This window comes from Asterias rubens, chromosome 7 (assembly GCF_902459465.1).
Source record: "Asterias rubens chromosome 7, eAstRub1.3, whole genome shotgun sequence".
Lineage (NCBI taxonomy): Eukaryota > Metazoa > Echinodermata > Asteroidea > Forcipulatida > Asteriidae > Asterias > Asterias rubens.
This window is the reverse complement of record NC_047068.1, coordinates 17,276,121-17,303,750: the sequence shown is the minus strand read 5'-3', so window position 1 is coordinate 17,303,750 and position 27,630 is coordinate 17,276,121. Positions and strand designations below refer to the sequence as shown.

The 27,630-nt window shown below is 37.4% G+C and overlaps 1 protein-coding gene across 1 annotated transcript in view; it reads left to right on the top strand.

Annotated features, from left to right (window-relative positions):
- LOC117292545 (H(+)/Cl(-) exchange transporter 7-like) overlaps window positions 1–21,982 on the top strand; it is a 29,059-nt gene extending 7,077 nt beyond the window's left edge. Inside the window, exons 4-21 of the mRNA XM_033774635.1 lie at window positions 670–735; window positions 1,225–1,363; window positions 4,720–4,829; window positions 6,418–6,561; window positions 7,520–7,603; window positions 8,678–8,836; window positions 9,399–9,509; window positions 9,832–9,947; window positions 10,618–10,753; window positions 11,732–11,825; window positions 12,262–12,431; window positions 14,301–14,352; window positions 15,667–15,880; window positions 16,587–16,710; window positions 17,013–17,084; window positions 17,935–18,111; window positions 18,436–18,516; window positions 19,452–21,982. Of these exons, the coding sequence (XP_033630526.1) occupies window positions 670–735; window positions 1,225–1,363; window positions 4,720–4,829; window positions 6,418–6,561; window positions 7,520–7,603; window positions 8,678–8,836; window positions 9,399–9,509; window positions 9,832–9,947; window positions 10,618–10,753; window positions 11,732–11,825; window positions 12,262–12,431; window positions 14,301–14,352; window positions 15,667–15,880; window positions 16,587–16,710; window positions 17,013–17,084; window positions 17,935–18,111; window positions 18,436–18,516; window positions 19,452–19,547 (2,145 nt within the window). The 3' untranslated portion in view covers window positions 19,548–21,982. The remainder of the gene's footprint in view (window positions 1–669; window positions 736–1,224; window positions 1,364–4,719; window positions 4,830–6,417; window positions 6,562–7,519; window positions 7,604–8,677; window positions 8,837–9,398; window positions 9,510–9,831; window positions 9,948–10,617; window positions 10,754–11,731; window positions 11,826–12,261; window positions 12,432–14,300; window positions 14,353–15,666; window positions 15,881–16,586; window positions 16,711–17,012; window positions 17,085–17,934; window positions 18,112–18,435; window positions 18,517–19,451) is intronic.
- Window positions 21,983–27,630: the final 5,648 nt, after the last annotated feature.

The window sequence follows — 27,630 nt, the reverse complement described above, 5'->3', positions numbered from 1 at the left end:
TTGTACATAATACATTGTGACATTTTGAGCTGATCAGTGATTTTCTCTGCGACCTCCGGATTAACATGCCAGCTCTCTAACAACTGAGCTACATCACATGCATCCAGCCCTATGTTGGCAGTCTTCCTTTTTGCCAATATTTCTGTGTGGTGCTAGCATGAACATTCAACCTGTAACTACCGTATAGCCAGGGAGCACACCCAAGTATATAATATAACCTGGGAAGTGATAGTGTAGAGGGATCACCTTAAAGGCACTGTACACACTTGGTAATTGTCAAAGACCAGTGCTCTCACTTGGTGTATCCCATCATAAGCAAAAAATTACAAGCCTGTGAAAATTTGGGCTTAATCGGTCATCGAAGTTGCAAGAAAAGTATGAAAGAAAAAACACCCTTGTTGGACGAATTTGTCTGCTTTCAGATAGGAATAAAAGAAGTCTTTTAATATTTTAGTGAGAAATTACCTCTTTCCCAAAACTATGTTACTTCAGAGGGAGTCGTTTCCCACAATGTTTTATACTATCAACAGCTCTCCAATGCTTGTTACCAAATCTGTTTTTAAGTTGATACTTGTTTTGAGTAATTACCAAACATGTACCTTCCCTTTAAGGGGATACAACTTTTAAAAATGTATTTAAGAATTTGAACAAATCTTCTTATCTTTAAAGAGCCTTGATTATGATGATGCTGAGAACTGGCTGTACCTCAAAGAAGAGAGACGTGTGGGATTAGAGGTAGGTCATCACGAGGTCATGTAACTTAACATGGTGGGGGTACATGTGTATACTAAGGGGATGTTTGTTATAGAACCATGTGTACATGTGTGTAAATCTCCTTTAAGTAGTACTAGTTCTGAAAAGAACCGATGGTTGACAACTCAATATTTTGATCAGTACGATCTGGTGGTCTCTAGGGGAATGCTTGACTCTGTTGCTAGATGCTGCTTAAGGACTGCCGCGAATATTAACTGGTAGTTGAGCTTGGGTTGATGGTGTACAAAGGCGGGAACAAGAACAAGATTATAAGCAAATAAGATTAACACATGGTAACCTGTGGTGCCCTTTGCAAAGTTCCAATGTACATATTTTACATTTTCTTCATAGTGGTAAGAGCAAAATTGCTGTGCTCCTTCAAAAGCAAAGTTGAAGGCCTGCAACACCTAAAAATTGCTTCTTCCCTATTCTCGTATTTCAAGATAAGATTGTTGTTTTGTTCCTTTACAGGTGAAGAAGATAATGCGGATTCATCTTGCTCGTTGGTTTGTGATGTTCTTAATTGGGATCTTAACGGCCATGGTAGCAGCAGCCATTGATATTCTGATTAGTCTTCTAGCAGGATGGAAGTACAGAGTTGTTTCCACTTGTATCCTTTCTCATTATCACTTGTTATAACAATAATAATAATGGCTTCTCTCTGTCAGTCTAGCTGCCGGGCAATCTCTGTGGTCTTGTTGGTTATACACTGCTTTAGAATTGCAAGGGTCGTGGGTTTGAATCCCACGCGAGTAATCTATCTGTCTAGCCACTGGGCAATCTCAGTGATCTTGTTGGTAAGACACTGCTTTAGAATGGCAAGGGTCATGGGTTTGAATCCCACACGAGTAATCTATCTGTCTAGCTACTGGGAAATCTCGTTGATCTTGTTGGTAAGACACTGCTTTAGAATGGCAAAGGTCATGGGTTTGAATCCCACACGAGTAATCTATCTGTCTAGCTACTGGGCAATCTCAGTGATCTTGTTGGTAAGACATTGCTTTAGAATTGCAAGGGTCGTGGGTTTGAATCCCACACGAGTAATCTATCTGTCTAGCTACTGGGAAATCTCGTTGATCTTGTTGGTAAGACACTGCTTTAGAATGGCAAAGGTCATGGGTTTGAATCCCACACGAGTAATCTATCTGTCTAGCTACTGGGCAATCTCAGTGATCTTGTTGGTAAGACATTGCTTTAGAATTGCAAGGGTCGTGGGTTTGAATCCCAACCGAGTAATATGGCTGTGATTTTTTGTCACAGAACTCGGGGAAAGTACTGAATATGACAGTGCTAACCCAAATAGTATGCATTTAATAGGTGAGGTTCTGAGTAGTGTTTGTTCTGAAAAGAACCAGTGGTTGACAACTCAATGTTTTGATCAGTATGGTTGTCTTCCGTAGGCTTTCTAGTGTCTTCTTATATAGTGCTCAAATCCATTACTCCGTGATGCTCATGACGCTCATACATACCCTAAACATCATACCCTTTAAATAAAAATGTAAAAGACAAACAAACAATATTTGTATACAATCTACTTTAGCTTGTGGTATCAGGAAACAAAGCTCAAGTGTAATGTGACATTAAGAGGAATGTGAAAACCTGGGTTCTGAGAACAGATACCAATCAGTCTCTTAACGGTAGGGTCATAGTTTGGACACAATGCTACTTCACTATAAGGTTTGGGTAAATTTGTGGGTATACACCCAAACCAAACAGTACGCTCCTATCACGTCCGCCACACCTTACAAAGGCTTATGCTGATCTATAGACAAAATTATAAAGGAAGATACAATAAAAGTCACATTAGAAATTTTCAGCTGTATATGGTGTTTACTGGCTGAGAAAACGGCAACATAGCTGTTCTGGTGTTTCACAACCATGAACGTCAAATCCGTTCTGTTTAGCGAGGTGACACTGGGTCCAGTATCAACTGCATCTCTGGCCACAGAATTAATTACTATGATGAATTGTTTTTCCGATCAAAATGTCAGAGGTGTCTCAGATGGAAACTTTCAAGTAACAACGATCAATCTTTTTTTGTTTGAACATGAACTGGGTTTCATGTAGGGTTCACAACAAGTAACTTTTAATTTTTCAGGGATGTAATATAAAAAAGCACTCTGTTTTTTGAATGTCGGTTATCGTCGACTTTATCATGATTACAGCAATATTGATTTGATTGATGAGGATAAAATGAGTAAAGATCGTGCATGAAAAGCTGCAATTTGTTTTCTCGTAAACGCTGTACATGTTTGTTTTAGACATCATAGATCAATTGATTTACCTGCACGAATTGAAAATGCTGTGTGCATAGATCGTTGGGTGCCTGGCTGCAGGACGCCGGGCTCCATGACCTTTGACACAAAAAGTACATCTTGTAATCTCCACAGAAGGTCACAAGCAATGAAATTGAGTCTTTGAAAAAATAAAATGTATCTGTTATGTGTTTAATAAATGTTAACTTTGAATCTGGGATAAAGAATGTTTTTTGGTTTGTCCTTAAGCACTGTATACTCAGTACTTTCCCGTGTTCTGTGAAAAATAAATCTACATGCAAATCAGCTCAACCAAGCCTGTATAATACCTTTTAGTTGTGACCTTTATCATATTTATACCAGGCAATGCATACTTACCTAACCTACCCTTCTCACTCTGCCAGACACTAAATGAAATTTAGTTGTGATTTATTAAAAAAGTATTAAAAAATGAAAATGTAGCCACTGGCACAAAGAGTCATGGTTCAAATAGCACTGTTCAGGAAGAGACGGGATTAATATCTACTTTCTTTCTTATCATGAAAGTGTGTCAACCTACGTTCTTATTTCCCATTGTTGCCTGGGGATATTTTTAGTACATATGTGCACAGTCTTCAACGGCTCAAAGATAATAACTACATTATATTTGAGTGACGGGTATGATTAGAAATGCCAGGATCTGAAGGGAAAAAAAGGAGATCATAGAGTTCAGAACCTTTTTTTCTGACAAGGTAAACAGTCGGAGAGAAAAAGGAAGCAGTTTCCCTAAAAGAGAAGTCCCCAATGAAACATGTCAGTTGATGTCCCATCATGACACCTGTTTCCTTAAGCAAGAAACTTGTGTTGTGCAACGCACGTCAAATAACCCAGTGCACTTATCAAAAGGGAATGGATTTGCCCTGATATTCCTGGTTTGATTGGTAGCATAGTGCTATGAAAAGAGTAGTCTCATATTTCAAAAACGTAGTCCCACAAGCCTTGCGTTAAAATACTGTATGTTAAAGTGCCTTGAGCGACACTGTGTGACTGACATGCGCGCTATATACGAAGCCACTATTGTTGTTATTATTATTATTATGTCACAGCTAGCTGAACATGAGTGGTGATAGATATAGTTTGGATATCTTAGATAGAACACAAACACTGACATGTAACTTGGTAATTGTACAGAGTTTCCCATCTGTTGTACACCCCTTTGGCTGTTTGATGTCAAACAATGGAAACTTCGTCTCGGTAAAATTATCAAGAACCAGGCCCCGGCGGGTTGAAACCACTAGTTGAAAACCTCTTCACCACACATTGATTCCCTTATTTAAAAATCATTAGCGTACAATTGCTGTGTCAATGAGTTTGTCGAATACAAGATCTGCAATTACTCAATATTTATACCTGTGTATACTACATGTATGTTGCCATTTCATTTGGTTCTTTGTAACAAAAAGTGTACCAAAGGTTGTGGCTGCGCATGTATTCTTTCTACAGCTTTTACTTTAAATTTTCAGACTCAAAAATCATTTCCCTGTCTAAATATTTGAAATTCAGGTGCTCGCCTGAAGTGAGCTTCTCATCAGTTTATAAAATTTAATAAGTTTGTTGCATGTATTGTACCATCAGTTTTATTCATACAGCTTAGTCTTAAAATTCAAATGAATGCTTGCAGTTACTTTAAAGTTTTGTTTCAAGATTCAATCCTTGACTCGAATTGCCACAGATATATCGATGAATATTGATGGTGCTAATGCAGTTAAACCATTCCTTGTCTGGCTAGCCATCGATACCTTCTTTGTACTCATCGCTGCTGTGCTAGTGGTCTTTGGAGAGGTAAGTGGTATTAGAAACTGCAGACTTTTTCTAGGAACGTTTACCCAAGCAAACAAAACCAAATCACCATGAGATGTTGTGGCCAAGCAGCCTATCTAGTACACCCAACTCAAAGTCTTAAGGGTATGGGTTGAATCTTGCTCATGAACTTTGTGTTCTTGAGCTTGATGAAACTTGACCATAATTGCTTCTTTTCACCCAGGAGTCGTTTTCCTGAGGGGGCAGAGATGGTGTAATGAATGACAAATGGCTACATGTTATTTATTTGGGGAACAATGAGCATCAATCATGGCAGATATTGATGCTGTATGGGCCTAAATGTGTCGTACTACTTAACTACATGTATACTATAATGTTCTATGCACAAGTACACTGCGACACTGCATTTCTTTTTATTGTACATGTGTATTTTCACAGGTTTTGCCATAAACATGCACTGTGTACTCACTGTTGTGTGATTAAGATAAGATGTAATAAAAAAATGTGCACATTCATCAACATCACATAGTCATAAGTGTTATGTACATGTATTGTACGTACATGTAACCAAACAAATGGCATGAGATAAGATCTCATTGCACTTTTTTTGTCAAGGTATGACCGTACATTTTGAGATAGTTCTTACCACTGAAATAACAAACAACATTAGTTGAGAAATACCCCTAAAGAGTGTTGAAACTGCTAATAAAAATTAAGTATTTTCTAGATTTGTCCTTAAAAATTGTCATTTCACCTGATATATTTTAAAAACATTCAATAAGTTTATTTCTTATGCTTAAAAGCAACTGATTTGGTATGGTCATGTGTTAAACAACAAAAATTAAGAAGTATTCTCAAGATATGAATTCACTGTATTGTAGTAGTTTCAGTTTGTGCCCTTTGTTATAAATACAAGTTGTTGTCGACTCAACTATTTGGGAGTGAAAACAACTGTAAAGTCTGTACCATTAAATATCATAGCTACAGAATATCTAGACATTTTCAAATACATGGTCAATGCACATCTAATTACCATCGCTTATGACTAGCTCTATTATTGTGTTTATCCACTCATTTTTTAATTAGTGTGCAATTTTTCTTTAATGTGCTCTTAATACATCCTCTGAATACTTTGACTATAAATATTAGCATCCTGTAATGCATGCTTTTCCTTATCAATTGTTTTTTTTTTCCAGCACCTCAAAATATGTTTAGTCATAGATCACTAGATAGATAACACTTAAAACAATTGCATTAGAAGTGCAGCAGCTATGGGTAATTTAATGCATTTGATGAGAAACAATTCACTTCTAAGAAATGCGTTTAAGGAAAGATGTTATCCCCAAAAGTTTGAGTATAAACTGTATAACTTTTAGGGATTATTCTTTTTAGGGACATATTCACTTGCCATATTCATTCGGCAATACCTGAATATCTGAAAGAAAATTTCATAACACATTTTTATTGGAAGGCCGGTTCCAAAAACCAAACGTATACAGACAGACCCTTTAAATTATTGTTTGCATTTTTTAAAGTTAATTCCCCTAGTTATTGAGATGTACTAGTGTAATGCTCTAATAAAAGAACTGTATTTTGTTTTTGACTACAGCCAGTAGCAGCAGGTAGTGGCATACCACAGATTAAGTGCTATCTCAATGGTGTGAAGGTACCTCATGTAGTCCGCTTCAAAACACTGCTGTGTAAAATGTTTGGGGTCATATTCGCCGTGTCTGGAGGCCTCTCAGTGGGAAAGGTAAGGTTGGGATTATTCACCTAGGCCCATAAACGTGGCATGAACACAATCAAAATTTGCTCAGCAGAATAAGGTTGCCAGTCGAACTACAATGTCTTATGTACAGTTTGTGACTGGTATCCTGCTCATTTGTGCTTAGCAGTAAATGTTTAAGCAATATTTTCTGCTTATAGCAGCTCTATCACCGTATGATAACTCAACAACCAAGAACAAGTTAAAGAGCAATAGTTAACTAGTGGTTGGTTAGTGATGTAAGTAGGGCATCAGGGGTCGATTTCACACAGAGTTTGGACTTGTCTGTTCTCGAGTAGGACGAGTTACTCGTCCTAACTTAGGATTAGTCTTAAGGTCTGCATGCTACAGTGCAGGGTTGGGACTCGTCCTAAAGTCCTAAGATTATTCTTAAGTTAGGAAGAGCTATAGTTTTGTTAAATCGATGGCATGCCTGAAAATACTTGCAGGCCATGGAGGCAGGCCCTGGAGGCCATGGCCTCCGTTGCCCCTGGTCTTGGTCTTGATGCCCTTCAAAAGTTTCACATTGACTTTAAGATTCTCCAATGGAAGTGCCCTTTGCAAAATGAAAATGGCCTTGCCCTTTCAACATGTTCAAAGATGAAATTCCAGGCCTTGGGCATGGTGAAGTTGTTGAAGTGACCATAAAATAATGCCGGATCAGTGTACGTTATAATTTTTCTAATAACATGTCCACTTAATACTAGGAAAACGGCTATTGATAACTCGTGATGCAACCATGCCCATTGGTTCTAAAGAGCCTATTTTTGACAATTTTGTTAGGGGTGCCAGTCAGAAGCCATTCAACCTGTAACTGCTGTGTAGCCAGGGATCACACCAAAGTTTACAAAACATTCTGAGAAGAGGTCCAGGGAATGCAATAGATATGATAACTGCATCTGGGACTAAGAATACAATTTTGCCATTTTTATTTCTGCTACTACAGGAAGGTCCAATGATTCACTCGGGGTCAGTCATAGCAGCTGGCGTATCACAAGGAAGATCCACTACATTCCGACAGGATTGTAAAGTATGTATCTTCCAATCAATCCATTTCATTTTATTTATGTTCATGTACTACCAAAGTGGTCCTTTTACATGCACTGTAGTTGGTTGCATCCAAGTTTCCTTGTATGACGAGGCCTCTACAGGTAAAGCTATGATGGTGATGCAAAGCTGTATACAGCTGATGTTGCATACTCCTTAGGTGTTGAGATTGTGACAGGAATGGAACGTTTCATTCAAACATGATTTATGTGCTACCAAAGTGGTCCTTTTACATGCACTGCAGTTGGTTGCATCCAAGTTGCCTGTAAAACTTTCATCGTGTGACAAGGCCTCTACAGGTAAAGCAATGATGGTGATGCAAAGCTACATGTACATGTACAGCTGATGCTGCATACTCCTAAGGATTTGAGATGGTTTCAGGAACGCTTCAAGCAGGATTTGAATTAAATGATCTCATTATAAATTGATTATTCATGTTTTTATTTAATTTATTGAATCTGGTTGTGAAGCCAAGGACTCTCACAAAATCAAACTTAATCACTGTACAAGCCAAGTCCCCAGTGGGTAGTGAAGACAATGAAGAAAAATTCACGCAAAAAAAAAGCAATCAGGCAAGGATTGAAAATCCAATCCACATGGTGGCAGGCAAAATACGACTACGCCAACCTGATTGCCATTTGGTATGAAGCCAAGGACTTTCACAAAATCAAACTTAATCACTGTACCAGCCAAGTCCCCTGTGGGTAGAGAAGACAATCAAGAAAAGTTCAAGGCAAAAAAAGAACAATCAGGCAAGGACTGAAAATCCAATCCACATGGTGGCAGGCAAGATACGACTACGCCAACTTGATTGCCCGAAACCTACAATAATTAAATTTGTAGTCCACATTTGTATTTCTGGTGATGCACCGATCTGTAGACCCCCAAAATTGCATTATGTAAATTAAGAGGAGGTGGGGGGGGGGGCACACATCCAGAGTACATGTATGTTCAGGATATTTCACGAGTCTTTTAAATCTTATCTCTACATTTTGAAGAACGTGAAATACTTTAAGCTTGAAGTCATGGTTATTTATTCTCTTTTTCTCCTCTACAGTTATTTAAATACTTTCGGACGGACCATGAGAAACGAGATTTTGTCTCTGGTGGAGCTGCAGCAGGTGTGGCCGCTGCCTTTGGTGCCCCTGTGGGCGGAGTCCTATTTGCATTAGAGGAAGGGGCTAGTTTCTGGAATCAGTCTCTGACTTGGAGAATAGTAAGGCTTCTACAATTCAATTCAATTAAACTCAACATTTATTTCCATATTTAACAATAGTAATAATATATTAATGAATTTATAATGCGCTCTCTCCAGGACCAGTCAGTTCGAGAGCACATAACAGTTAAAATTATTATGCAAAATGTATATGTTTACAAGTTGTTATGAAGAATGTCCATTCATAAATACCATAGACAGTTTATCCATTCTGGTCGGTTTAAAGGGCAACACAGTGTTGTTTGAACGGATGATATAACACCAGTAAAAAGTGTTATAACATGGGCGTGACACGCGCGCTTGCATCTGTGCGTATAAGACAGTTTCTTCATTCCTATTGGTCGAGAGAAACGGCCGGGACAGTTGTGTTCTAAAGTTAGTTCGAAACGAGTTCAACCCACAAAAGATAAACCATTCAGGGAGGGGGTTTATCTTTAGACCACTTCGGGTCTTTTAACACTTGAACATCCGATAAATCTACTCCGCGGAAGTAGAATAAAGAAAGACATTTCTGTAAGAGTAGGCAAATATATACTCTTTATTTTGATTGTTTTTATTCCAGTTCTTTGCGTCGATGATCTCTACATTCACCTTGAATGTTCTACTCAGTTTCTGGCATCAGGAACCATGGAACCTATCCAATCCTGGCCTCATCAACTTTGGCCAGTTTGAGGTAAGAAACATTTATTTGAGAAAAGGCCTGTCATTTGTAAATATTTTTTAAACAGTGTGTTGGCTTCCCGGATGTTAAAGGAAAGAGAAATCCAGAGCCGGAGAGCAGCGGCTTGAAGAGCATGATCTCTTGTACGCGACTTAGTTTTGGTGATATGTCAGCGTGTTTTGACAGATGATAAGCGGGTGGAATAGACAGATGTGTTGAAAGAAATGAGTTCTCGGAGATATGAAGGTGCCATAGAATTGCTACATTTGTAGACAATGAGAAGAAGTGTGAAATTGATGCTCAATTGATATTCCATATTTTCTGGCTATTTCAGGGTGTAATGTACCTCAGCTATGAGATCCCAGTGTTCTTATTAATGGGAGTATTTGGTGGATTAACTGGTGCATTGTTCAATGCAGTCAATTATAGATTGTCCATCTTCAGACTAAAGTAAGTATCTAATTGTATAATGTGTTTAACCCTGACACCAAGGTGTTTTAAGCATGCATACTTGGTACCATCTAGAGTTTTGTAAAAACAAAATCTACAGGCAAATTATGTCTTGCCACAGCTAGCTCGGTGGTCTAGCATGTCTAGTGGCAATTTGAATCTTAATGTTAACAGTGGGTACCGCAATGGTTTAATAGATGTTATTTTTGAATCGGGAATAAAGAATATAACTTGTATATGATTGTAAATGGGATTCTAATTTTCTTTAGAATCTTGATCTTACTTGCTAGGCTTCTTCTTCTTCCTTTTGAGTGCAGCCTTCAAATGATTGAAGATAAACGCACTGCCAGACACACAAGAGCAAAACCCTTCTCTAATAGCGATAAGTGTACCGTGGGGTCTTTAGAAACGAAGCAATAATGGTTAAGTGTCTTGCTTGAATACACAAATGTATGAATTTCGTAATCAGTAAATCTTTCAGACTAAAAGCAAACACTGATGTTTTTATTCTTGCCATTCTTGTATAATATCTTTAAGAATCACAGGTACAGGATTGTCTGTGTCTGATGACCTATTTCTTAACAACAAAAAACAACGGTTTGATGAGAGTTTGTGTAGTGTCAAATTACTCTGCGATTATTTACTGATCATGATTACTTCCTCTCCCTAGGTATGTTTACTCCAGAGCTGTTTGTGTGATGGAGGCCCTCATTGTTGCATCGGTTACCGTCACATTATCCTTTCTGTGTATTTACTTAAGCGATGACTGCAAGCCCATAGTCAGCAACATGAAGAATTCCTTACAGGTAAAAAATCTCCCTGAAAGTGTTTGTCAAATAAGTGTGGGCTTGTTCTGAGATCAAATTCAACACAAAGACAAGTATGTTTGTTTTTATTCGGTTGCTTGGCACAAGTAAGTGATATTACACTTCCGTTTTCTGCTACACTTTTGATACAATAGACAGCACAAGACATGGCAGACAATCTGGAAAAGACTGCTTAGTATTTTTGCCTAATGGATAACTTTATACCAGAGCTGCTTAAGCACAAAAATTAGCTAAGCATGAAAGGGGAGGGCGAGGTTGCCAGCAAAAATTTGATGTCATAACGTATGTGTTATTGTCTATGCCTGATTCCCCCTCACTTTTAATTAGAAATAAGTTTTGCTATTCAAGCAGCAAATTTTGTCTGTGATAATAACCAGTTCTAGCAATTAATCCCAAAAGTTAAGGTAACTGTGTATCGCAATTTTTGAAGTAAGACTTGTGTGTGCGAAGTATGTATCACCCTTGAATCTTTCGGTGCTGGGTCTGTTTGCCATTTTGAACCTAAAATGCAATTTTTTTTTTTTAATTTTAAAGTATAAAAAATCTATTATAAATGTATTTTGCTGATTTGTGTTGCCTAGGTAAATCCCTAATGCCAACAATATTTCTTGAGTGATAATGTCTTTCGTGATAACATGTTAACATGGTTAATGGGTCGTACATGTACGATTGATGACACTTTTTGACCTTCGCACTGAACGAGTTAAATGCATGAGCCGTGTACAAACATTTACACATGTAAAACCCGGTTCATACTTCCTGCGAAGCAATTGTTGGCGTCACAAGTTCGCAATGTGTAATACGCAGCAGTTGACGTGTGCTCGACTCTCTTACGAATTCGCAGAGAAAACAGAGTTGTGACGTCAAATTCACATCAAGTTCGCATAGCATTCGCAGGAAGTATGAGCCAGGCTTTACACTTTTTCTTGAAGTATTGCTTTTCTTTCGTTATTTCAGATGTTTTGCCATGATGGTGAGTACAGTGCTTCAGCCTCATTATTCTTCAATACACCAGAGGAGTCTGTTAAGAGTTTATTCCATACTGCTCCAGGTAAGTAGTCATAATGGAGGTCCTTTCCAAATCCATGAATTGGAAACTGTCGGAAGACCAAAACTCCGCTGGATCCACAAACTCACCTGGGCCCAATTTCATGGCTCTGCTTACCGTAAGCAACGAATCGGGGCTTATGGAAGCTGGGAATTTGTGCTAGCGTCAAGCATATTTCACGGGTAAGCGGGAATTTTGGCTTGTGTGAGTGCATACTCCACGTTACTAGGCATTCTACGCTTACACAGTTAGCGCAGAAACGACGAATGGTGTTCGTAAACGCGGAATTGTCAGCCTAATATGTTGCTAGGACAGGAAGGGGAACTAAGGTCACAGTTTGTCCGGTTGATTCGATTAAAGAAACAGTAAAAATGTACATCTTTCATTTGTTATCATCATTTCTCGCAAGGTTAAAGAAAATTACTGTTCTTGCTTTTAGGTACCTATGGTATAGATACTCTGGGCATATTTTGCGCGGTCTATTTCCTGTTAGCGTGTTGGACGTACGGTCTGAGCGTGCCCAGTGGACTATTCCTTCCGTCGTTGCTTGCTGGGGCAGCGTGGGGACGACTTATCGGAACGGGAATGCACGACGCTTTCCCTCAAGCTGTAAGTGAACTTTGAACTCTGCCTTAGTATTAAAACATGATTAAACTTCATTTCTGTCAGAAATCAAGATTGTTGCCCTTTAATGAACCATTTATTTGAATTGATCATTTGTCATGTTTGTTCACAATTTTGTTGTTACTTATTTTTTTGGGCAAATGGCAACCCCCCAAATTCAGTCACAATGGCAACCTCAAGAGTGCTTTTCTCATTCTGAAAACTATGTGATTTTTTAATTTTTAATTTTACAGCTTTTTTTTTTGAAGTGATTAAAACTGTTCGTAGCGATCAGTGGGGGCATGATCTTTGTTGCCTTTTCTTGCATTTGTTGCTGTTATATTTGCCATTACTTTTAATCCTACCATTTTGATTGTTGTTTTACATTATTTTCTGTACAAATGAAATGTGACATATTCAACACTGTTACACTGCCACAAGAATCTTGTACTTTTATATTGTATTTGCACGATAACATGCACAATTTTTGTTGCCCTTTTCTTGCATTTACACTGTCTCCATGAACTGTTTATTTGTCATTGCTTTTAATCCTACCCTTTTGATTGTTGTTTTACATTATTTTTTGTACAAATAACATGTGCCATATTCAACATTGATACACTGCCACAAGGATCTTGTACTTTTATATTGTATTTGCATGTTAACATGCACAATTTTTGTTGCCATTTTCTTGCATTTACACTGTCTGCATAAACTGTTTAACCATATATTTTTATCCAACCCTTTTGATTGAAGTTTTAAACTATTTTGTGTACAAAAGAAATGTGCTATATTCAACTTTGTTGCACTGACACAAGGATAGTGTGCTTTGTTAACATGCACAATTTTTGTGTGTATGATCTTTTTTGTTTTTTCTTTCTATTTAAACTGTCTGCATAAACTGTTTAACCATATATTTGCCATTGCTTTTTATCCTACCCTCTTGATTGTGGTTATACTGTCTGAGCATGGTTATATGCACACATTTTTTGTGTATTCCTCTTTTTGACCCTTGTTCATTTGTGTTACTTTTTATCATTCCTTTCTGATTGTTGTTTAGCAATGTTATTCATCAGTAGAGAAGAGCCTCTCGACAGGAACTGTGTTTCTTTTAGGCAAACCATTCGGGCTCTAGCTGTTTCTGTTTCTTTACTGTATTTAAATTGATCTGTGCTGTATTTTAATTAATTTGCATTATTGTACTTTTTATTCCAGAGAAATGAAATAAATATAAATACAATACATATCAACTGTATTGTTTTGGATGGATAACTATTTTTTCCCCCACAAAATAAATACATACCAGCCATCACTCTATGGAATTGTTACATCAATTTTCAAAATAGTACAAATAAAATATTGTTGTGATATACATGTATACATGTTATTGCACATCATTGTTAAACTGACACAACAATATTATATTTCAAAACTGCCTTAGCATGGTTTCATGCACACATTTTGTGTGTATGTTCTTTGTGACCCTTTTCCATTTACGCTGTCTGAGTTGTTTATCCATTTGCTTTTTTGATTGCTTTATATGCTAACTTTTGATTGCTATTTTACATTATTGTTTGTTTATCTGTATTGTTTTGCTGGAATGAAATATGAATTGATTAAATCGATTGCAAATTTGTTTCCACTGAAGGATTACACATCTAAATAATTTTCCTTAAAATTTAAAAACTGTATAGGATGTTAGGTTTTTAATTTCTTTGCATAGAAAAGTGACTACAAGAAACACATTTTCTATAAAAACTTGTTAGCAATTACATCTGTAGGATAGAATTGCTTTAGAAGCTCTACCATACTAAAACAGTGTTCCGTTATTTAATTTGGTTTTCTTTCTTTAATTTACTTGATTTCTTTTTATAGACATTATCCACTCCTGGCATTTACGCATTTTTCGGAGCAGCAGCTCAACTTGGTAAGGGTTTTTAAATTATTGTAGTTGTTATTTAGCATTAATTTCTGATAGTAAAACCAAGGATGCCCCATTAGTGAACTTAACCCTTCAGAGACTGCAGAACTCTGGAAAGTACTGAGTATACTTTGATCTTAAATATTATGTTTTAGTGTGTGTCCGGTATCGCTCGGCTTGGCCTGCCAATCTCGTCATAGAGAGACCAGCTTTTGCAGGACTGTCTTTGGCTCAATGCTGCAGGCCTGGTGGTGATTTCCCTCTTGCTTTCTGACTTTTCCCATTGTTGTTGTTGTTTCGTTTTAAATGGTGTTATTGTTATTGTATGATAAGCATTCACTGGATTTGTTTATGTGTTGTTTTGTTTACATTGTCTCTGGCGCCTTGATCATCTGTTTAGAAATTGATTTGGAGCATTACAAATACCTATTATTATTATTATTATACAGTGCTTACACACATCGGTATAAGGGTTAAACCAAATAACCCGTGATGATTGGACAGAAATGAAAGGGTTTTGACTGAAGCTCTTACATCAAGTGATCATGTTACAATACAATACAATAAGGATTTATTTAATGTTTGCTCAGTGATTTCTTTCCCTGCCTTTCCCCTGTGTGGACCCCTGTTCAAATCCCACCTAAGACCACAGCCTTGCAGGTTGGTTCAGGTTTTCAGGCCCTGCCTGATTGCATGGGTTTTCCCATATTGACCTTAATCACGGTGCAGCCATCTTGAATATCTCTCATTGATATCAATCTTACCAAACCGAGCTGGAAGAACAAAATAGTCTGGTTCCTATTTTCAAAATGGTTATTAGCATTCATTATTGTTATTCGGTACAAGGAATATGACCAAGATGGAGGGAGCATGATAAAGGTTCATTGGGGTTTTCCTCCCACATCTAAAACTTGGCATTTCCATTCTGTAATTGGCGCTTATTGTGCTGTTGTATATAATAATATTATAATATTACTAAACATCCTTTGTCCTCGCCACTTTACTCCTATTGGTTCATAGCCACCAATTGTTTCTGAAATAGAAACTTTGATTGGCTGTTATTTTCCCGGATCCTTCCCTTAATCCCTTTCCCCTCTCTTTTTCTATAAATGGATATGTATTTGTTTGTACTTGTTGTATGCCTCTGAAGAAGGGACCAGTTTGGATCGAAAGCTAAGGCCATCTACCCTATTAATTATAATATTAAAATAAGGATATGTACATGTACATGTAGGCCTAATCAAATAAATAATTAAATAAATATGTTTTGGGGTACTCTCGCCAAAACTCCACCCTAATACATACATTTTCTCTTTTTAGGTGGCATAGTGCGTATGACAATCAGTTTGACTGTGATCCTAATGGAAGCCACTGGTAATATCAACCTCGGCTTACCATTGATGCTTATCATGGTGCTTGCCAAGTGGGTTGGTGATATCTTTAATCATGGTCTGTATGATATTCACATTGAGCTGCAAAGTGTCCCACTATTGAACTGGGATCCCCCTCCATTATCAACAAACATCCATGCAATGTGAGTAGGTTTTTTATTTTTTTTATTTTATATTTTGTACATTTTTTTATGAGAAATCACCTAACATCACAAGGCCACAAAAGGCCACCTCAAGATGAGGGCTACTCTAACATGTAACTAATTTGGGCTATATTGACCCAAATCAACTGCCACCAGGGGCACCTACTTCTGGGGCAGAAAAAGGAGTTATCCACTTCATATAGTCTATAAGGATGTAGGCATGGGTATCACCAACAAGGATCCTTGCTTGTAGAGCAGAATATACATTGTACTACCTTCCTAACTTTTACAAAGCAATTATTTTAGTGCCTTGCTCAAGGGCACGAGTGTGTTGACGGGGTATTGAACCCACACTCTTCTGCTGACAACACCAGAGCTTGGGTTTGTGAACTAGACGACTGCTTGGTCACGTTAAAACTATGTTTTTTTTCTTAAGTAAACAGCAAAATAAGGAATGTCCACAGAGTGTATGTAACATAGAGCTGAATGTGTGGATGTAAGTCCACGTAGTGTGCACATTCTGTGACACGTGGACTTATTTTGTAACGCTTAAATGCCAAAACTTGAGTCCAGTGCACAAGACTAGGACAGCACTCTTATGAATGTGGAATGTGTACTCAATGCATTGTCATGAGAACTAGCACAGTCACATTTATAAAGCTCACAAAATTGTAATTTTGCGGTACTTATGTGTTTTTATTGACAGGGAAGTCATGGCGCATCCAGTCACTACATTCAATGTTATAGAACGTGTTGGTCGAATCCTCGAAGTTTTAAAAGACACCAAGTCAAATCACAACGGCTTTCCAGTAGTTGACCCTTATGTTCCAGTAAGTTCATGTTTCTTTCTCTAATATAAAATTAGTTGTCAATACAATATCAGTGCAATACAGAAAAACATAGCACTTTGCTGGTTATGGGACGCATATGTGCTGTATGTTTCTGTGTTACATGAGAGCGCATCTGATAGCAAATGCATCTCCAAGCAATTTTCAGTCATTTAGTTTGTATATTACTTTAACTAACTTTATTTTATGGATCATTTTTTAAAGGTGTTTGGTAGCTTGAAACTGTAAAGTGCATTGAGGAACCAAGATTTATAACACATTATATATGCCATTTTGTACTTTAGGACAGCATGACATTTGGTGTTTTCAGAGGTACAATCCTGAGGTCACAACTTATTGTCCTTCTGAAAAATAAAGTAAGAATTCTTTCTTTTTATCCATTTCTGTATCTTTGTGATACTAAATTCATTCTATTCTGTAGTCATGTTATTCTGTAGCGATGTTATTCTGTCCATCCAATATTCCAGTCCTTTGGACATTCTTGCTCTTTTTAATCTGTTTCCATGCATTCATTGTTTGGCCAAACCTGTATGATCCTATTCGTTCTGTAACCATATTGCTCTGTTATTTGGTCTGTTTCCATGCATTCATTGTTTGGCCAAACCTGTATGATCCTATTTGTTCTGTAACCATATTGATCTGTTATTTTTTCTGTCTCCAGGCATTCAGTGTCTGGCCAAACCTGTGTAATCCAACACAAGTAGTTTATTCTGTAACCACACTGCTCTGTTATTATTCAATGTGTGGCCAAACCTGTATGATCCTAATTTCACATTGTTCTGTAACCATATTGCTCTGTTATTATTCTGTTTCCAGGCATTCACTGTCTGGCCAAACCTGTGTAATTCTAGTTTATTCTGTAACAATATTGCTCTGTTATTATTCTGTTTCCAGGCATTCACTGTCTGGCCAAACCTGTGTAATCCTAGTTTATTCTGTAACAATATTGCTCTGTTATTATTCTGTTTCCAGGCATTCACTGTCTGGCCAAACCTGTGTAATCCTAGTTTATTCTGTAACAATATTGCTCTGTTATTATTCTGTTTCCAGGCATTCACTGTCTGGCCAAACCTGTGTAATCCTAGTTTATTCTGTAACCATATTGCTCTGTTATTATTCTGTTTCCAGGCATTCACTGTCTGGCCAAACCTGTGTAATCATAGTTTATTCTGTAACCAGACTGCTCTGTTATTATTCTGTTTCCAGGCATTCAGTGTCTGGCCAAGCGGGAATGATCCTGGAGTGAGTCTCGACATCGAACAGTTTCGAGATGATTATCCTCGGTACCCAGACATCAGGAAAGTGCATATAACGGAGTTAGAGAAAGACTGTATGATAGATCTCAGGCAGTTCATGAACCCCTCACCTTACACCGTATCAAAGGTATACACTTGATCAGACTGTGGTGTTTATTGGCGTTGGGTGTGACTGTACATGACCGAGTGGTTTTAAAAGAGCTCTGGGCTCAAGCTCTGGGCCCAATTTCATAATGCCTGTTCGCATAAAAATTTGCTTAGCACAGAAAAATCTTGGTCAACAGAAACAGGTTACCAGCCAAAATTCTATAAACTTTGTATTGTTGCAACTGGTGGCCAACTTATTGTTTGCTTAACAAAGAAATTTGTAAAACCAAATTAATATTCTTTATCCTCGATGCAAATTGAACATCTATTAACATCCTGGCAATGTTTCTCTTTTTGTTCGTAGAAAGCTTCTCTTCCCAGGATTTTCCGTCTTTTTAGAGCGTTGGGTCTTCGTCATTTAGTCGTTATTGATGATGCTAATCGGGTAAGTAAACTTGTCCAGTTTGGCTTTGAAGAATGAAGCACATCAGTCTGGTATTGGAGGCATTAATCATCAAGTCTGAGTCCAAGAACTCATGGATTTGTAGAGTGTTATGGCCTAGTGGTTAAGAGCATCAAATTCAAGTTCTGGTGGTTAAGTCACCGGAGTGTGGGTTCAAATCCTGGTTGTGACACTTGTGTCCTTAAGCAAGATACTTACTATAATTGCTTCTCCCATCCATGGGTATAAATGGGTACCTGTGAGGGTAGAGGTTGCTAAAGGCCTTCGGAGCGCCACGGCCGCTCGGGGTTGTATACTCCCCCAAAGGGAGCGCTATAGTGTATAACACAGTAATTAAACATGTCCCTAAGCGCTCTAGAGAAAAACGCAACGGAATACAAATACAAGATTTACTAGATAACAAACAAAAATGGATTATAGGGATGTTATTGGCCCAATGACCAGGGCACTAATGTAAAGCATTGCCTCGTCCTTCGGATGGGACTAAAACCATTGGTCCCATGTGTTATGTAATGCATGTAAAAGAGCCCAGTGCATTTATCAAAAAGAAAAGGGGTTCGCCCCGGTGTTCCTGGTCCGATCGGCAGCAAAATGCGCCACAGCACCTTGTAAAAACATTACATGATGATATCAGAATTAGGTCTCATAATTCAAATGTAGTCCCGAATCTTGCAGCAAATACTGTATGTTACAGCGCCAGGAGCGTCACTGAGTGACGGACAGCTGCGCTACATAAGAAGCCACAATTATTATTATTATTATTATTATTATGTAGGAATAATGGCATCATTATTGAGCAAGGTTTAATTAATGATGGAGTTTTGGGCGCTTGGTGGAAATTGCGTTAAGTTTAGAGATAATGTCAACGGAAACAAACATCTCATTGGTATACATTCTTGTTGTTGTTTTTTTTGTAGGTGATAGGAATTGTGACACGTAAAGATCTTGCAAGATACAGATTCTGGTCAAAGAGTGGTAAGATTGGAATTCGTGAGCTAAGTATCTCCAATTAATCTGACATAATGGCTCCAAATCACCAAGGGCCCACATCTACATCAGTTTTATTTAATAACACAAATTCATTGTACAACTCTTCAACATATCCAAGTGGGCGTTGAGATTTTTAACATTTGGTGAAACTTTTCAAGACCTTCGCACCAAAATGGATTAATTCCAAACATCCCAGCCATTCAGAATGCGTCACTATTATTGGTTTGAATTTCTAGCTTTAGTTGGTCGCCAGCCACGATGAATTCAGAATGAAAAGCACGCCCTCTGTCGGGTACTCACGTTACGAGTTTGAGATAGTAATGCCTTGGACCAAGACTTAAGCTAGCCTGGCATTGAGCCCTTTGAAAATGTAGCCTGGCATTGGGTCAATGGAAAATGTAGCCTGGCACTGACCTTGTAAAATGTAGCCTGGCATTGAGCCTAGGCAAAAGGTAGCCTGGTATTGAGCCCTTTGAAAAGGAAGCCTGGCATTGAGCCATTGAAAAAGGTAGCCTGGCACTGACCTTGTACAAGGTAGCCTGGCATTGAGCCATTGAAAAAGATAGCCTGGCATTGAGCCCTCGCGAAAAAGTAGCCTAGCATGTGCAGTGGAAATGTCTTTGTGCCAAACATTAAATAAATTGCTGAAAATATGTTTTAAATTAATCGTCTGAGAGAGTATGTATCACACCTTGAAAATGTTTTGTATTCTTGCATGTCTTGTTGAGAAGTTTACAATCAGACGCTCTGCTCAGCGTGTACAAAAGTAGAAACATTGGCTGTTTGTTCTACATGTAGACAGTTCCAACTCCACCAATGTGATTAATCATAAATCTAGATTATAAATAGTCACACATTATACCAAAGCTTAAAATCAATTCTTGCACAAAAATAATTGGAAAACCAAAAAGTTTTTAAAATTTTGTATCAAGTGTAATACTGTTTTATCAAGATGGCATTTTAATGTTTTAAAAGTCAAGTTTGTTTGGATATTATTTGAAAGTGAGTAGCAGCAAAGAATGCTGTTACTCGCTAAAAATGAAGTTAAGATTTGGAAGTGAAGCAAGGAATGCATAGTGTCAAGAAAATGGAGACTTGCAAGAAATGTCTTCCTTTTCCCATGTTGGATATCTTCAAATATTTTGGCATATGAAGTACCTTTAGTCCTTATGCATTGACATAGCGTTTTGTAGGGGAAAAAGGCTGTTTAAACCCCTCACATGCACCCTTTATTTTTGTGATAACTTGATCATAAATGTACACATTAATTTGTGTACTCATTTCTTTTGCCAATGGCGACCCCACTCATAGGTCACATTAGCACTTAAAGAATTCTGTTTTCCATATGAAAACTGTGTGGTCTTTTTTTCCCAATTTTACAACTATTTTTCTGAAGGGATGTAAATCGGTCGCTATTGACTGTCCGGCGCGTGAAAAAGTTAAATGGTGAGAATGCGCGAATACATTTTTTTTATACACAGTGCGCGAGCCAATGAGCATCGTTCTTTGAACCTCCCTATTATGCGTAAGGTCTATCTGTAGTCATAGCCTCTCTCTATTTTTATGCAGTATATATATTGATCTATCTGTTTTAATGACCTGCCTTTTAATGCTGCATGTATAAATGACTTTTCTCTACTTAAACATGAAGTTTATTTACTGCTAGCTCTTTTTGTACAGCTGGTAGTGCTTCTAAAAAAAAGTATACTGGCCATTTATAAGCATTTACAATATATTTATTAAGGTTGCACTATATACATATAGAAATGCTATACTTCTGTTTTACTGTACATTGTTTTAAACTAAAAGACTTACATTTTATAATCACCCCAAATGAGGAAACTGTCCTGAACATGCTCATTTTGTACAGTGTTTAAGTTTTTAATGGCACAACTCAAGAGCAAAATATTAAATCAGCTGAACCTCAGAGAAGTTTCATGCCTGCACTAACAAAACATTACTTGCAGGGCGCGCACAGGTCCAATTATTTTTGGGACCTTGGGCTTCCATGTACATTACTCAACTCACACACTATTGGTGCACTCTCCTTCTAAACTGGTCACACATTCAGCAACTTTCACTGCTTGCTCATATTAATTGCAATCTTAATGTAGATTTTCTTTATTCAAGTTATTATTTAAAACTTTGCATGGTGGGAGAATGACCTGCCCTACAACATGGCGTCTGTAAGCTTGTGTGCTATAGAAATCAAACAAAGAGCGCTGCTGCATGCTGCATGCTGCATGGTTCATTGATATACGCGTTTATACGCGCATACGGTTTTGCCCTACAAGATGGTGACTTTCATAGCAACAAAGGGGTTATTCAATATGGTCTATTGCAGAACTTTGAAAGTATTTTTAAGAGTGCTTTTAAGATTTACTTATAACTAAGTGATCCATTTTAATTTGTATCATTATAATTTATATATTTTGCAATTAAAGAAAAATAATGTTAATTTGTGTGTTATGTGTTTGCTCATAATTATGAGTCATAACCTGTTTCAACCCCCCTCCTCCTCCGTTCCCTTCTGATAACAACGAACTAGAATGTTATCCACTTTCCTCATGTTGATGTCACAAAGAGTTAAGATTGATCTTAAGTGCAAACCAATTTTAATCGCTAAGCAAATTGTGATGTCACAATATAAATTACTATGGTAACACTGATATCACAGCATTTGTAGCCCCCCTGGGGCACTTTAAAACATTCAAAGGCGCCTGTATAGGTCAATCAAAGAATTCTCAGATGTGTTCTTTGACAATACCAATACTTTGCCATCAAGTTTACCTTGATTTTCATTGTCTCATAGTTGTGTGTCGACTCAACATATTTGCATTGTGTCTCAAGTTGAGACTAGAAACTGACATGTGTATTACAAACATTAAGTAGGTCCAATACAAGCTAGCCTAGGTTGGACTCCTTCCGTTGCAAACAACAGGATGGTGCTCTGCAACGGAGTCTGGCACCCTACCAGGCATCCTACCAGGCCTATACCATTACATGACACTTGACTATCAGCATCCAATTCAGATCAACAGCTGCAGACTAAAGGTCTGTTGTTAAGGAGGTGTTTATTTCAACTGATTCATGTTCAATATCTCAGTTGTGTAGCAACTTGCAAGGGTGTGCTTTCTCTCACTTACCCCCCCCCCCCCCAATTATTTGTAGGAGAGTTGGCTCAAACCAAGGGGGGTTATTCTCTGCAGACACAAGCAACCACAACCATACACATTGAGTTGGCTTTTATCGGCTTCAAGTGCTGTGTTTAGCAACCATGTCACACCACATTGGTTATTTACAAATTGGGCACGAACCAGCAACTACTTTATTAAACAAATTTAAAATCCTTACACATCTCTAATATTTACACTGGACCAAAAGCAAGATCCCAGCCGTGGTCCATTTCTCTATGGTTAAGTGTAGGCCAGTAACTCGTGACCAGATAAGTCTGCGGTCTTGTGCTTTTCACTTGAATATTAAAACATCTCTCTCTGTGTCATATCAAAGGGAGGTATACAATTGGTAATAACTCTTAGTTAGAAGCCTACAGCACCTTGGTAGTGATAAGCATTTTAAAGAAAGATTTTACTTTAAAAGTGCTGTGGTGTATGTAAAAGTATAAAAGTGGTTAAGCCCCCCAAAATTTAAACTCAGTAACGCGTTCTCAGATTAGGAATTATTAGAGATAAATTGTCTCTTATATTTGTCTCATTTTGGTTCAGGTCTTTTTACAACAATTCTAGTCCAGTAAGATAAATATTCAGTAACTAAATAAAAAACTGGACCCTGGATTGTCGTTGTGTCAATGCACTGTTGGGTTATTCAGTGGGGTATCAAGGTGTTATTTTAAACCTTTTTTCTTGTGTATTTGATCAGCAAATATACGCTGATCTCTGCTCAGGACTAAAGGTCACTATTTTAATGCATTTCATAAAGTTGCTTTTTTTTTGCACATTTTGGAGCTCCTTGTAATGGAGTTTGCTGATCAAGAGTGGCCTTCAAAGAAACAATCATATTCTCAGCAAAACATTTTATCGTTGATTTCGATTATTGATTTCAATTTGTTAAAATTTTTCCATTTAAAGGCTGTGGACACTATTGGTAATTGTCAAAGACTAGCCTTCACAGTTGGTGCATAAAATAACTAACCTGTGAAAATTTGAGCTCAATCGGTCATCAAAGTTGCGAGTTAATAATGAAAGAAGAAAACACCCTTGTCACACGAGGTTGTGTGCGTTTAGATGGTTGATTTCGAGACCTCAAGTTCTAAACCTGAGGTCTCGAAATCAAACTCGTGGAAAATTACTTCTTTCTCGAAAACTATGGCACTTCAGAGGGAGCTGTTTCTCACAATGTTTTATACCACCAACCTCTCCCCATTACTCGTCACCAAGAAAGGTTTTATGCTAATAATTATTTTGAGTAACTAATAGTGTCCACTGCCTTTAATGATCTTTTGATTATTATGAATACCAATAGTATAGTACTGAGCCAATGAGTTTGGAGTTTTGCCTGTCAGGTTGGCATTTGGTATCTTTCACTTTTGGGACCCTGGTTCAAATCCCACCAGGGGCACTATGTGGATTGGGTTACAGTCCCTATACCTGCCTTCGTGGGTCTTCTCTGGATCTGGGTTAAGCCTCCGACATCTAAAACTTAAACCGATCCTTCCTTGTCTTCTCTCTGTGTGGCTCCTGGCTATGTATAGTGATGAAGTTCACTTTTCTGAGAATTATTGGCTTCACAACCAGAAATATGATAATAAAATGAAGTAATAATTGTAACAATTTACACAGTTCTTATACAGTGGCTTTGTCAAACCTGGGGGTGGCTCAAATCGCTTTAGCATAAAATATTCGGTGGTCAAGAAATCATTTCAATATAGGCACTTTAGAAGGGCCTGGAGAAATCTGACTAATTCAAAATGAAATCATTTGGATTTGACACAATCCCTTTAGTCCTCATGTGACTACATGAAAGTAGGCCTACCAGGCAAGTATGACACGTGAAGGTAGAAGGGAAATCACTGTAATGTGATCAGGGAAGTGGGAATTATTAGGTTTGCAGAAAAATTCATAGAGTGGAATTGGATTAGTTGAATTGAATTAGGTTGTATTGTCTAAGATGTGTGACACATCCCATGTGACCTCTCGGTTTCGTTTCTTATCCGTGTGTTGTAACAGGAATCTGGTTGGTGCGGCAGGTTTAGAGCAGATAAAAAGCAAATGGCTGTTTTACATGTTTTAGTTAAAAGGGTTCATTCTAGTTTAAAGGAGCATGTTGCCTTGGGATAGGATGCTGGCCTGTTTATGAAATAGCTAGTTATGAAATAAGTATGGTTTGAAAGATGTTGTAAAAGTAGATGTTGTAAAAGTAGATGTTTAATTATCCCCAATTAATGCATACTCTTCAGTAACACACAGGAAACCCGGCTCCCAAATGAGGCAACAAAGATTTGTCATGGTTCATGATGTCATGAGAATTGAGTCAATAGGTTTTCATAAAATAATAACTGATAAAGAAAAAAAGTTGCACCCCCTGTAAGGTGATCCCCTGGCTGCGGCTTCTGAGGTCGTATCATAAACTTGGGTGTGATCTCTGGCTACATGGCAGCTCTAATGGTTGTATGGCTTCAGGCTGGCACCCTGAACAATTGGGCAAAAAACCAGTAACTACTTAATTAAACAAATTTTAAATGGTTACACATCTCTAATTGTTTACACTGGACCAAAGGCCACAGGCCAGAGGCCAGTAGTTTTAGTGTCAGGCTAGTCAGTAGCTCAGGACCAGACAAGTCTGGCTGTCTTGTGGATTTCTCTTGTCGTTTTTGCTTGAATAACAATTAACACCTCACTCTATGTCATATCATGTTCAAATATACCTGAAATAATATCTGACTGGCACCCTGAACAAAGATATTGACAAAATAGGGAGACTGCCAACAGAGGTCCCACCCGACATATGCCTTCGGTATTGTTTCACAGGACTCAGGAAAGTACTGAGTATACAGCGCTAACACACATCGGTGTTTGGGTAAAACAACAAAATTAATACTCTTTATCCCCAATGCAAATTTAACATCTATTGTAAACCGGAGGTCGTTGATTTTCTTTGAGGTGACACTGTATTTGTGTAGCATTTCACATTTGCAAGCTGTTTTTAATTACAAAAATATGGACATGGTACAGTAGTTTATCATGTCAATGAATGGCACTCTACTTGATTGATTGCATCTTATTGCTCCACTCAACACCCAGGCATATTATTCTATTCAAATAAAAAGCTGATGTAAATTAAGTTGTTGGGGGTTTGTCATTACAGGCTATTTATAACAGCTCAGCATTGACAAGAAGTTGTTATAACCTCTGCTCATTAGGCAAGTTTTACACCAATATATATTTAGGAAATTAAATTGTCATAAGATGGTTCTACCAAATGGGGCTGGTAAAAATACTATGACAATTTTGCTGCAACGCCCACCTTTTTTGCTACTCCAGTTATAAAATCTGGCAAACACTCGTATGTTTGACAACAAAAATCGCCCATTTCATAATTAAAAAGTACTTCTTCCGACAGAAACTGTTTATTATTGCATAAAACATCAAAGACAAACTAGTCAGTTCAACTCTATTATGACTTTTGCTTAACATATGAAATTGCACCCAGGATAAGGCCGACTCTTACAAATTAAGAAGGGAACAATTAATAGTAGTGTCTGAAGTGGAGAGCCAATAGTCTGTTTGCCATTGCTGTTAACATAAAAACTATTTGAAGTAAATTATTCTATCTTTCTTGCGTCTGTTCAAATGGCAAATGTCATTCAAGCCTTGTGCATCATCAGGCACCACACTGTCTGCTTAGTCAGAAGGAATAGAACATTTGTATTAAAAACACTGATAGGGGGTTTTCATCTCCCACTGTTTGACAAATAGAAACACGACAGAAGAGGAAGCAGTGGCACATAAACTATTTATTACATGAACATGATTTATTCTGTTGTTTTTCTTTCTGAGAATGTCATAAATTACCTCAATAGCTTCAATTCATACAATTGTTTGTTGTTAAGGATATTTTATTGTTCTGTTTTGAAACTGAAACATTGTGTGAAAGCTCTGTAAGAGCTTTGCTGTAATACAGCGTACAGCTGTATCACTGATAAGAAATCTGTATGACCCTGTTGAAGATGTATCACTTTTATGTGTCCATCATTTGGACGATCATATCCAGTTCCTCAGTAAATTTCACTATCAATTTTCTTGTAGTGATTATCCATCACCCCACTCCCTAAGATTAACAAACACTCTCAATATACAGTATAACCAAGAGAAATAAACACATAAATATGGTATTTTAAAATCAAATTTCATTCAAGTTTATTGCCATGCATTCATCAAAACATGCACTTATAGCAGAATAAAGTATTTCATGCATATATTATAATATAATCTTTGTCACAATAAACTGTTAATGTTAATCTTTAACAAAACACTTACATAGTATAAGTTCTTCAAACCAAACATGTTTTTACAGACATACATTTTTATCATACACTATACATGCACTTAACATTTTAAATATAGCTCTTAATAAAACAGAATTGTTTGCTACATATAAACGTTTTATCTTCAAGTGAACTTTAATCCTAAGTTCTGATTGGTCAGTACGTGCCATGCCCATGACAACAACAGTGTGATATGACACCACATTTCACGGTCCATATCACACCCTGTGTAATAATACAATACTATATTCTGCTATTTTAAGTTATGTCAAATTTGCTTGAAGATATATTTGTTATCACATGCAAGCTTTTTGAATAGTGTAAACATAGCAAATCTGCGTCCCGTATCAAACTCTGCCTTAACGTTGAATACGAGACGCATAATTAAGCGCTATATTTTCCATATTCCATTCACTTGTTAACATATTATATATAAAATTTACAAATATCTGTTGCACATCTAGAAATAAAACGGAGTTGCTAAAAATACTGTAATGTACTTTGAGTGTCATTTAAAAGAAACTGTTGCACACGCTAGAAGACTCTAAACGTGGAAGGCTGGCACATAAAGGGTACACAAGTTTGGGAACAAAAACTCCTTG